Below are 12,343 nucleotides of genomic sequence, written 5' to 3'. Positions count from 1 at the left end.
GCTGTGGAAGGCTGGCCAGTTCTCCTAATAACATCATTTCATTAGATGCAGATGCATTTAGCAGTGAGTATGAGCTTGGCAGGCTAAAAATTGTTAGTTTACTTACTAAGGGAGATTTCACAGGCAACAGACACCTACAAATAGGTTTTGTCAGGACAGATAGTATGGTCAGTGTTACTGAAGAGAAATGAGACCACAAGAAGAATGGAACAAATGGAAGAGGAAGGATAAGGAGGCTGCAAACCAGCAAGGATACTTACTCAACGTATTTATTCCATGGCGGAGTCTCTGATTGTGCCATGAAGACACAATTAGTTAAAATAGTGCACATGATAAACATACTGAACAATGTAAAGAAACAAATTAAGGAAAACAATGCATGACATAAGACTTCATAATTCTTTTTTATCACTTCACACAAGATGTGGCAGGTTCCCTCAGAATAAGAAAGGCTAACACACATTTGTCTGCAAGTGGATAAGGAAACAAATAATTATGCAAGTATAGAAAAATGAGGGAATCTTCCTAGTTTGCTTGGGTTTTTTTTCTCCTTTGCCTCCATCTTTTATACATATTTGGTACAGTAAACAAGTGTACTGACTCTGCAGCCTTCTGAAAATACAATACCCCAAATTTACAGCTGTGTCGGTCAGATAACAATGTGCATAGGTGCACAACTTTGTATGAAAAGAGGGATTAGTCTCATTTAAGTATCACAGAAAAACCTGTGTCTGCAAATTCTCATTTTATTTTGCATCCTGAAACATTTCTCAGGCAGTAGGGCAAGTTATAAATCTGGTTTTTCTAATCTCTCTAACGGGCTAAGTTGTGCTTTCAGTATAAAGTTTCACCAAAGCTAATACGAGTTTCAGAGCACTCATTTTAGGGCTTGGTCTGCAAACCTGCTTGGCCAATAGTCAGTCTTGGTCTGCAAAGCTGACTCCCTCAGCTGAAGCCCCAGTTTCCCTAATTGGAGACTAAAGCAAACCTCCCAAGTGTATAATCCATGCACTTAGCTGCTAAGATGAGGCCATAAACACAAAAAGAAGCACCTTAAATCAAATTCCTGAAACTGGAAACAAAGTTCACTGAGCTGCTTTCCACATGCCACTTTCTGTGAAAAGTAAATTAAAAAACATGATGGGATCCTCCTTCATTAAAAATAGGTCCCATGCTACTGGAGAAGCTTAACTAATGCATTTAAATAGACAGATGATAAGGCAAAGGAAAGCAGCCTATAACTCAGTCAATAGGCTGGGACCCTTCCCAGGGCAGGACAGTAGCATCTAAATGCAAATTTTTTCTGCCTTCTTTAGTTTGAGAACAGTGATCAAAGAATATAATTTCAAACATACATCCTCAAATATTTGCATGAAAATTGTTCCTACACAGAGCCAAAATCTCTGCTGAATACAAAGTGGAGCATTTCCTGATAGGCCACAGGACCAACTAGGAGGTTAAATTGGTAGTAACCAACTTGCATATTCCCCAGGGCCAAGGCAGAAAGCAGTAATTGAACGCAAAGGGACTGCTCATCTCACAAACATTTTCCATTTCTGGGCCAACACCTTCTGCTGAAGGACTGGGATGGATATCTGATATGCAGTCACATTTTCTCATGTCAGCCTGAGATACGTTTCTGTAAGTTGTGTCCATTTGGTTAACACAATCAGGTTGTAAGCTGCAGCGAGCCTAGAAAGCACTGGATTACTTTTTCAGCTACAGTGAAATGCCATGAAAGGCTGTGAAAACAGCAGTAAAATAGAGTGGTATCTCCAGCATGTGCTAAACAAACACTGCACTTCAATTTGATCCCAAGCATAGAAATTCCTCTATAATCACCTATTGTAGGATGACTGGTTGTGATTTAAACATCCCTGAATCCTTGTGGTATACACTGAATCTAACAGCTTTCCCAGCTGCTTGCTTACATTCAGATGTCATTACCTTCTTACTCAAACACCAAAGAGAACACAGCAGAGAATACAGACTGAAAATGTAAGGGGTCAGCTTGCACCAAATGCACCATGAATTCAAACTGAGTTTCACAACCACGCTGAAAACTACAAAGAATATAAACCAATGAAACATTTCCACTCGTCATGCACCAGTGAGAGATCTCTGCTAAGACAGAAAGTCCTACAGAATGAAAATTAGCATTCCTACCTGAAATCTAATGCTGTTGTTTGCATTAGAAAAAGTCAGTGGTGATTATCTACTCGAAGAAGGGAGTAAAGGAGCTGAAATTGAGACAAGCCATAATAGCACCGTTGGCTGTTGTGTATCTTACAACTTCCTTTAATTCCAATTTTTGATAGCCTACTGATCCATGAGCTGACATGGTGAACACATCCAGTAGTATGGGAAGGATTATGCTATGGACCAGAAATCAAATATACTAAGCCATTCATCAGGATCCTTCCTGCAATAAATTGAAGCTATTCTCTCCAATTTGAAGTTCTAGAATAGGCTTTGTGCAAAATGAGTCTGCAAGTTATAAATCTGATCTTCTGGCACAAAGATGTCAAGTCAAACATGGCATATTTCTATTCTAGACTTCATTATGATGGATAATTGTTAATTAGCAGACTGAATACTAGAGGCTTTTTAAGTGATCATTGCCAAATTACATATAATATGTGCAAGCAAAGGTTAGTCCAAATCAATACTACGCATAATTGGTGTTTCACAAGGTCTCATTTTCCCTTACAGAGGAAAAGTGCAGAATTGGATGGGAGAAAAGTTGCAAGCATAAAATACAAAGAAAGATTGGAAATTCTTCTTCTGTTTTTTCTTTTTCCTTTTCTTTTTTTTTTTTTTTTAAACAGCTGTGCCAGAATCCATAATTCTAGCATTAAGGAAGGTAAATTTGCCCAGAACCTCATTCTGGATCAGTGACTAACTGACAACATCTATAATACCTGGAAAAACTAGAGTAGTAATTGCTGTGGATTTTATACAGCACAGCAATCTGCTTAGAGAAACTAAAGGCACCACAGAATGGCCCTTGGCAAGCAAGAACTAAAGAATCTTTGAAGCATAAGGCATCAATGAGATATTAGCAGGGGTTCAAGCTTATTAATAGGTGGTAATAGTAAATAAATATGTTAATAATATCTACTAATGATGCAGAAGGCAAAAACTATTCAGTCAAGGGAATGGTGAACTACACTTCCCCTGTCCTCTTGTGACAGGGACAGGGTCTTGCTCTAGCAGCTGTCTGGGCCACGGTAATGAGACCTCCTAGATTCTGAAGAGAAATACTTAGGATAAGTTTAGGGATATGTTGTTAATTGAAGTGATCCACATTACTAGGAAGCTGTGGGTGCTTTTTGCCTTGGAAGGTGTGTTTTTGAATGACTGGACTGATCAGGCTCAGCTGGATGAGCAGCAAATGTGCAGGATCTATCCTGCTTGAAGTCTAAAACAAATTCCCTGTAAGCTACTTAACCAAGAAATGTGACCCCCAGAGCTCCTATGCTTTTACTCTGTTCTCCTGTTGGCCTTCATGGCACAGTCAATGACTGGAAATGGAAATATAAGGTCTATTAAAGAAGTGGCTTCAGCCACTTACGTGACAGGGTACCATTTGTTAATGCCTGGGCTTGGCTTTCGCCCTGGGGAAAATAAAGATTGCTTGATTACACTCGTGCAAGACAATAGATGTGGTTCCCAGATTCACGTTTGTGATATTATCTGCTCGAGTACTTGCCAATACAGGCTCCTTTCTGCCTGGGATATTGACTGCCTGCTCAGCCAATTGGCCTCTGTGTTTCAGTTTGATGTGGAAGGTCTTTATTGACAGAAAACAAATTGGTCCCTAATGCAGGAACTTCACCGCTGTTTAGCGGGGACTGGAGCTATTGCCTCCTGCCTGCGCTTGCCAAAGATTGAGCTGTTGGAGTTCCTGACACTATCAACACAAGGTGATAGGCTGGGGGCTTTTTTTGGAATTAAAATGCTACTTGCATTGCAACCTTCCACTCCTGAAATTTTACACTCCTTGTCTGACCTTATTTCTGTTCCTGATGTGTCCTTCAAATTCACTCCCATGTGGTCATTATCCTTGGAGATGTAATGCAACTTCTTGCATACTTGCATTTTGCTTGACTGCTACCAAGGGCATGTAGTTCCTATATAATGCACATACCTGTGACCTCTTGTCTTCACCAGCTGGTGTAGAAGAAAGTAAGCATAAGACAGAGCAGGCCTCCAAAGCTGGAGGCAGTATCTACATAAACATATTTTTTTTTCTAAGACTCTCAATTTTCAGATTTTTGTCCAGGCCATACCTGGGCAAATTGAGTATTTATTTATCTGTCAGCTGTGCTGATGTTACTGTACCTAATGAACATTGCTGGGCTCTAGATATGTGGCAGCATGTGCTGCAGTGTACATATCATCTGTTCCACAAGCAAGTGCCTCTGCAAAATTCTATGCTGTGTTCTTAGTAACCATAATAATACTTTGGCTGATATCACATATTTATCTTTGCATAAAATTATTGTTAAGTAGAAGCTTTCCCTTATTTTTTTCTCTTGCTAGAATATCTGTAGTCTATTTTTGCCCCCCTCACTCCATGAACAACCACTGGGGATTTGTCTTCTTCCCCCTTTTTTTTTTCTCCCCCCTGAAATTTGATAACATAAACCAATGATTCTAAGATGCTACCTGCTTAGTAATTATTAGTTCTCTGTGTTGGACATGAACACAGCAGATGAAGGATTTCCATCATCAAAACACCCCATGATCATCACAGGAGCATGTGGAGCCTTTGAGTTATCACTACCAGGTCTCCCATGTGCACGGTAGGAAAAAAAGCAGGCAACTCAGGAAAAGGATTTTGTTTTAGTAATGTTCACACAGAGCTGAGCATTTGGGTCAGTTTTGTCTTCCTGAGAGATGTGTACTGTGTCAGAATATAATGATTCTGTGGCCATGCTAAAAAAAAAAACATCAAGCCAAACCCAACTGCTGCAGCATGATTTCAGGACTAGAGCTAGGGGAGATCAGATATTGCCCTTCCATTGGAAGGTCCTGCAGGTCATCCTGCTTCCATTGCTAAAGGGATAACACATTGCAATAAACAAATCAAAAGAAATAAAACTATTTTTGCATGTTCTCTTTCAGGAGATGGAAAAAAAGCAGGGAAAAAAAATATCAGTTTTGATGCAGTTCAAAATTAACTTGCATCTGCATACAGTGCCAGAGAGTCTCATGGGACATGTTGTTTAAGTGCTCAGCAGCAAAGTTCTCCATCAATGTAGATTTTTCCCAGGTGTGCTTCAGCCTCCTGGTTCCCTTCCTTTCTAAGGTACTACTACACTCAGTTTCTTCCACTGACTCTTTAATAGACATAAAAAGCCCCTTCATAACCTTTTTAATCCTCAGTAATCATGACAGACTCTCCAGTGCAGTTCACATTCTGGGATGCCAGCAAAGTCATTTTCATAGCACACATAACAATAAAGAGCAAAAAGAAACAGAACAGGAATCCAAGTGCATTTCTCTTTGTGTAAACAAATTCAGTGGGAAGATTTACAGCAGCTTAATAAAATCAAATGGTTTCAGACTTCCATCCATCTGTGTTTAAAACCCATGCAAAATACACACGGAGGGAAAGCAACGGAAAGGATATGAATGTACCAAAATTTTAATTGCTGCTCTTCTGACTGGGTGGAAAGGACTAAGTATGTACAAGGCAGGAGTGGCACTAAATCGAAAGATTGTCTTCCCTTTGTTCAGTACTATAAATGTCTGGAAAATAAAATAGAAAATGAGAACATTCAGGGTTTGCATTTATGCTCAGCTTCTCCCAGCCTCCATCCCCACTGGGAAATACTTCCATACTTCTTCTCCACTCCCTCCCAAGACCCCCAGATTCCTTGTCCTTGCTGAAAAGTTTTGTCCCAGGCCCTCCCAGCAGCGATGTTGCCTGCCCTTTCGCAATGCCACAATAATATCTTCTTCCTTTGCTCCTTACCGGGTCCTGTTCTGTCACCTCCACCTTAGGGTTGGGAAGAGAGAAGAACCACCTTTAAAAAGAAAAACTGTCTGCGAGACTAAAATGTAATGGAGGGATTTTTATGATGTTCTTCTTCCCAGGCGCTGGGAACCTTACTATGTTGTTACTCCTATGTGCTCCACCTCGAGCATTTAGTCGCTGTTGATGTTTTCAGTATCATCGAGTAAGAAGCTTCATGAGACAGCTCCACAGCAGGATCTGACCCTGGCATTAAGGTAGTGTCATTGTATTTAAGTGAATATAGGCAGAGGAAAGCGATATTTTGAGTTATATTAATCCAAAGCAAAGGTGAATTGGGTGCTGGCCAATTCAAAGATCAATTGGATGCCCAATTTACAGAGCTCTGAAAATGCCCCATCACACATGGAGTAACTAATATGAACTCAGAGACAGAATCAGGACACCCAATAAAGAGACTCTAAGCAACTCACCTACCTTGAGTCTAAGACCTTCATGACACTACAATTATAAATCCATACCCTGCTGCTTGTGCCCAGGGATAGCAGGCAAATTAAAAGGTAAATTAATTCTGGCCTTTCCAGGTAAGCAATCTATTTGTCTTCATCTTATTTAACTTTTCTTATGTAGTTCTTGCATCTCTCCTATACTTTTAACAGGAGTAGCATTGTTGTATTAATTAAATGCTTATGGGAAATAGCATAGCCCAAAATCAGGAACATCAGGAACTGAAAGCACTGGAAGCTGCCTAAAAATTCATTGTGCTTCCAAGCCTTATTTTGCCCCCCATTTTGTGAAATCTTTCAAAAGGGGAACAAACTGTAGTAAGCCACCAGCCCAGCTCTGCTGTCAACAGCCTTTTGAGAGACGCTGTTTGCATTGTTGTGGCTTTAGTCCAGCCTACACGTGATTCCTCATCAGGTGATGCTTGCTTTGGGACAAAGTTTACCCTTCTGCAATGTGACAGCATTGCACATGCTACTCACATCTCCCTTCAGTGTTATTTTGGTCATCATAAATGGAGTTGGAACTATCCCTCAGCAGGAAAAGAATTGCTGCTCTCTGGGAACGGTTGTGAGGTGTCTCTTACTCTTGAGCAGAGGGCCAGCACAAGACTCAAGTCACCCTGAAGCCCTTAACATCAAGGGGCTTAAGTGATAAACAGACCTGTGAAGAGTCGGGACTCATGCAGGAGGCAAGATAGGGTAGATAAAAGCCTCTGGCTTAATTTAACTCAGCTACTGCTCTGCTCTTTTCAGACACTATATATTCATACTCACAGTTATCTGAAAACACCCAAGTTTTAATTATGCTTTTTATCCCTCTCTGCTCCCCTTTTAGACATTTCTGAGAAGCCCTGCTCATGCTGAAACTCTGATCCTTAACCCAGAAAAAAACCCACTATTTTTACTAGCTGTAGAAAGATAAAACCCAGAGCCCTTAAAACAGTGACAGTGTTCAGTGCTTTAGCAAAAGCAAAGAGGCCCTGTGGCTGCCTGGTGCTCACCTTACGATCATTGTAGAAAGGGTCAATGTCCTCCAATGGCTCCCCAATGAGCTCTGGAGAAACAGTCCCATAGATATCGGGCAGCTTCTTGCAAGCTTGCAAATCAAACTGAGGCTGAGGTTTCTCTTCTTCACCCAGCTGCTCTCTGTACTCCTGCTTTGCATTCCTTGCAAGTTTCTCCGCAATCCGTTTCTCAATAGCAGCCAAGGATTCAGGCGTGAACCGGTGGAAGCTGTTAGTACCCGGTGGTAACAAGAAGTCAGCCATCTTTTCATCCTGCTTTGTCTTTACTGGTCTTTACTCCTAGTAGTGGAAACAGCTGAAACAAAAAGGAGCAAAGGTTAGCATCAGGAGCAAAGCAAGAAGGACAAAGCCATCAGAATGACAAAAATAACCCAAATAACTTGTAGGCTATCTATTGCCAGGAAACCTTCATCTATTTGTACGTAGCCAGAAGAACATCAAGGAAAACCAAAATGACTGAGACTGTAATTCCAATTAGGAACCACTTGTGGTCAGAGCTAAAAAGACTTTGTAGACAGATGTGGAGTATTCTTTTCACTCGCTTGGGATCTTAAATCCAAACGAAGGAGTAACTTAGATTCATAGAAGCTTAAGTTTCATTGAAAGCCACAGGGATTTGGATTCCTAACTCATTTTTGAAAATGCATCCCTGGGAGTGGATGAATAATGTGCCTAAGATGACTGCAGGGCAGATTTAAATCAGACCATCTCCGGCCACATGATGCAACCTCTAAAAATGCCCCAGCTGTTCTCTTCCAAATTTAAAGAGTGAGAGGTCAAGTTCAGATTCTTGAATCGCACAGAAATTCTTCATAATCTCTTAGGCTTCTGCAACATAATTTTTGCTTTCCTTTGGGATAGGAAATAAAATGCTCACGGTATTAACCAAGATTTTTGAGCCTTTTCTTTTCCATACCCTGCAGTCTGAAGGAAGCTGGAAGCCCAAATGGGCTTGGCAAAGTCCGTGGACCTTCATGAGAGCACTCCAAGGCTCTGAGTTGCTGCATAGTCTCTGCTGCCAGTTCATCCCATTTGAAATCCAAGCTCCTTCCACCCAATACTGATTTGAACATCTAACCCAAATCTGTGAGGTTTGGCCATCTTGGGTTGATGCTGCTTTACCATTAAAACTTCCAGCCCCTGCCTGGATGAAAACAAGTGAGAATTGCCACATCTCTTCAACTTACACAAATAAAGCCGAGTGTGAAAAACACTGTAGAACAAAAAGCCTTCTTGTATCTGCACTAAACAACATGGATAGCTGTGAAAATTAATGTAAACCTACTGTTTGAAAAGAAAGGAAGCTTATCCCTGCTGTAGTAGCCTGCAGAATACCATCCAAGCTCACTGAAGCCATATTTTGCAGTGATAACAGTGACTTTAGTGGCACATTTTCCCCAAGAGAAACCCTTGCTACACAACAATTAAAACTCATTGTATAGAACAAACACAGCCCTTGTTTGTTCACTACCATTCATACTAAATCAGAATACAAGCTGGTGACAAACAAAATAGTAGATTGTGAGGTGGGCTACCCTACTGCATTCATTGAAGAGTGCAGGATACAATTCATTGTTCAGCTACAATTGTTGTTTTCTGCTTTCAGATGGTATTTGTCTGTTTACAGTGGATAGTTCCAGATAGTGTGCTTCTATTAGGCTCTGTGATGACAGCATTTTTGTTAGCAAACAAGACTTTAACTGGACTCTGCATGACAAATAGCATATTTATTGACTCAATTTATTTAAGTACTCTTTCAAATAACTACTGTTTTTCCTACTCTGACTTCGTTTTAAAATGAATTCATTAAATTGTCATTGATCACAGCCTATCATATAGGAATGATTTACTGCAGCTTGTACGTTATACTCTGAATTACTGCTTCTTTGAACAAGCAGGGCTAAACTGAATTAGCCTTCCTGGAGTTTGGGTGTTCTGATGCTCTTCTTTATTTAGATTTATTCTCTTTATTCCTTTTCCTTCTCCCACTACATCACGGTTTTATCCCCCTCCTCCTGAAAATCAGGAAATTAGAAGCTTTCCCACAGTTTTCTTATGCTGAGTGCTTTGTGACTAAGCACCAGTGCAAGCCAGTAGAATTCCTTCTTTTATAAATGACATCAGTATAGGTAGCTAGAGAATTCTCAGAGGGTTTTTTTTGTCCTTCCAATTTTTGTTTCTTCACAGTGAAACTTGTCTCAGTGCTCAAGGAGGCAACAAAAATCACTGGCTGATCAGTACTTCTGAAGAGGCACAGACTAGGACTCTAAATCAGAGCAAGATCATCGCAGGCTGTTAGTTGAGGTCTAAATAATCATGAGTGCTGTGAAGACAGCGAATGGGGAATGCTTGCTCACTTTTTTTCTCATAATACAAGAATGGAAAAACTTTACATGAAAACAGAGAGCAGCAGGTTTAAAACAACTACTGGATCCACTTTCCACATGGAGCAGAGGTATCCTGTGAATCTTACTGGCTTTAAATGGCAAGGATTCACGAAGCCGTAAGATAAATCCAAGGGCAAACCATTCATTAATGCTTTTAAACACAAAGATGCAGTTTTTGTGTCTGAGAAACTTTGGCTGCATCCAAGAGACTCTCTATGTTTGCCTGGTTTTTACACTCTTCCTACACTATCAGTATGGAGAAATCCATCATCTGATCTTATGTGTTTTTATCCCTACATAGCACCAGTGCCAACACAAGCCAGCTTACGCTGCCCTGGGCAAGGGCTCAATCTGTCTACCAGCACTGTGGCTGGCCTGAGCTTGTGCAGATGCAGAAGCACACAGAGAATCAAAGTTAATACCCCAGTACATATGCAGAAGCTTGTGACCCACATCAAACCAACTATCTGCTTCCAGTGCTTCTGAGCATGGGTTGGGTGTCTTCCTCCAACCTATGCAGAAATTTCTTGTGCTAGAAAAATGGTGGTAGCCAACTCTGCACCACATTCTTCATATAGCTGAGCTGGAGACAGAGCCACATAGCTTGAGGGTTGTGAAGTACTTTAGTGAGATGACAAGAGAATGTGGGGAACATCTTGATTAAGTGCTGCAGTTTTCATGAGTGTTGTTTGATCATAAAAACTGAATCTTGACTAGAATGTTCAGCATCCTTCTCAGACTTCCTTAAAGTCTTCTGAAAGAAGCCATTCTGGCAACAGAGCTGGTCAAAACTTTTACAAGGAGAAAGTATAATAATTGTAAGGGATGCTAAGGGAGATAAAATAGCCATTAAAGAAAAAGCCCAAAAAACACCACCACCAAAACTAATCAAAATGAGGAGTCATAGTTATTTTAATTTATTTTTTTTTCAAGGGAATTATTTGTGCTTAAAGCTCTTTCTTATTAGAAAACTGAATCCATGTCAAGCTGGTCAAAAGCAGATAATTTCCATTTTATCTGCAAATTCCAGAAAGATAGCTGCCTAGGAACAACTGGGAAAATGGTGCACAAACTTCATTAAATCTTCTTATTTATTTTTCCTCAAAAAAATATTAATGCATTTTCCAGCATCCCTACAATTGATAAACATTGGCATCTTTTGTCTTCCTATTGTATGTAGGTTAAAGTTCCAAATTTTAATATAAATATATATAGAGAAAGTCCAATTCTTTGCCAATTTCATATGCTTTCAGGAAATGGACAAGATAATTTCATGGGTCCTTGCTGTGTCTAACATCTTTTAATCTATGCACTGCAAACATTTCCACAAATAGCCAGGGTTAGCCCAGATGATTTCTAAAAGGCTAAGAAAGAAAGCACCGCAACTTAAAAAGAGAAATCATCAATCACTGAATCAAAGAGCTGCAATGCCATTTCTTAAGAGATAATAGCTTTAGTGACTCACGTTCTCACAATATGAGCCTGGATTTTTCCATTCCTCTCAGGCATATTTTTGAAGTGCAAGGCTTCAAACACATTGTTTCCGTGATATCGCCATGCACAGAACGAACATTTCCCTCTCGCTTTGTCTTTCTTAAACTCAGTTAACATCGGTTCTTGCTGATAAAAATGTGCTGGTTATGTAAACAAAATGTGCATAAGAAAATAAAGCTCCAAGATGCATATTTTTTTTCCTGTGGCATGGCAAGAAGTAAGAACACTACAAACAACTAAGATATTACTCATGCCTGTATTAATTCAGAATGATAAATGCCTTTTCCTGGGACAGTTTTAGCCTTGCTGTCATAGGCTTCAGCCCCTGCAGCTCAGAAGACCTTTCAGGTTCTCAAAACGTCACTCTCATGCCCAGCAAGCTTCTCCTTGACTACTTGTGGATGGGTGACCATCACTACAAAAGGCTACTTTGGGCAAGAGGTAAATACAGGGAAAATAAGTCCTGCTTACCTCCACCTAACTGTCCTTCTGCTCTTGTGTGAACTCAAACCACCACCCTAGCACCTACTAACTCCCTATAAGGGCTCAAGATGCTGCCATGAGCCAGCAGGGAGGTCCCATGCCTCTCCCCCAGAAGCAAAAGGGAAGCAGAGGCTGAGATCCTTGATGTGCACCACACCTTGTTGGGCATTGACTTCAAACAAGTCAGGACTTCTTGCAGAGCCATCTCCTTACGTGATGAGATAGCATTCCTTGTTGCTGTGTTATCAAGGAGATGTATGCATATATTTCTGGCAATGATAATAAAGGAAGCAAACTTTAAGATCAACAATGTGATAGTGGCACTGGCTAAAGTTTAGATACCATCAGACATGCTCATGCCAAGTATAACTGTATTCACCTAGCCCTACTGATTTGCAATGATGTCACTCTCCAGCTACAATTGACCATGGTCTTGCAGATGGATGATAGCCCATGGTAGCAGGT

General features: G+C 40.4%; 1 protein-coding gene across 2 annotated transcripts in view; it reads right to left on the bottom strand.

Moving 5' to 3' along the window:
- LOC137444863 (sodium channel protein type 5 subunit alpha-like) overlaps positions 1–12,343 on the bottom strand; it is a 227,243-nt gene that overhangs the window by 173,389 nt on the left and 41,511 nt on the right. For both annotated transcript variants that reach the window (XM_068145943.1, XM_068145942.1), the window contains exons 2-4: positions 7,491–7,809; positions 5,640–5,757; positions 261–351 (exon numbers count right to left, since the gene is read on the bottom strand). In XM_068145943.1, coding sequence (XP_068002044.1) covers positions 261–351; positions 5,640–5,757; positions 7,491–7,757 — 476 coding nt within the window. In that variant the 5' untranslated portion in view covers positions 7,758–7,809. The remainder of the gene's footprint in view (positions 1–260; positions 352–5,639; positions 5,758–7,490; positions 7,810–12,343) is intronic.

Source organism: Melanerpes formicivorus, unplaced genomic scaffold (assembly GCF_026170545.1).
Source record: "Melanerpes formicivorus ecotype bairdi unplaced genomic scaffold, bMelFor1.0.p_v2 SCAF_13, whole genome shotgun sequence".
NCBI lineage: Eukaryota > Metazoa > Chordata > Aves > Piciformes > Picidae > Melanerpes > Melanerpes formicivorus.
This window is presented reverse-complemented; position numbering and strand designations above follow the sequence as displayed.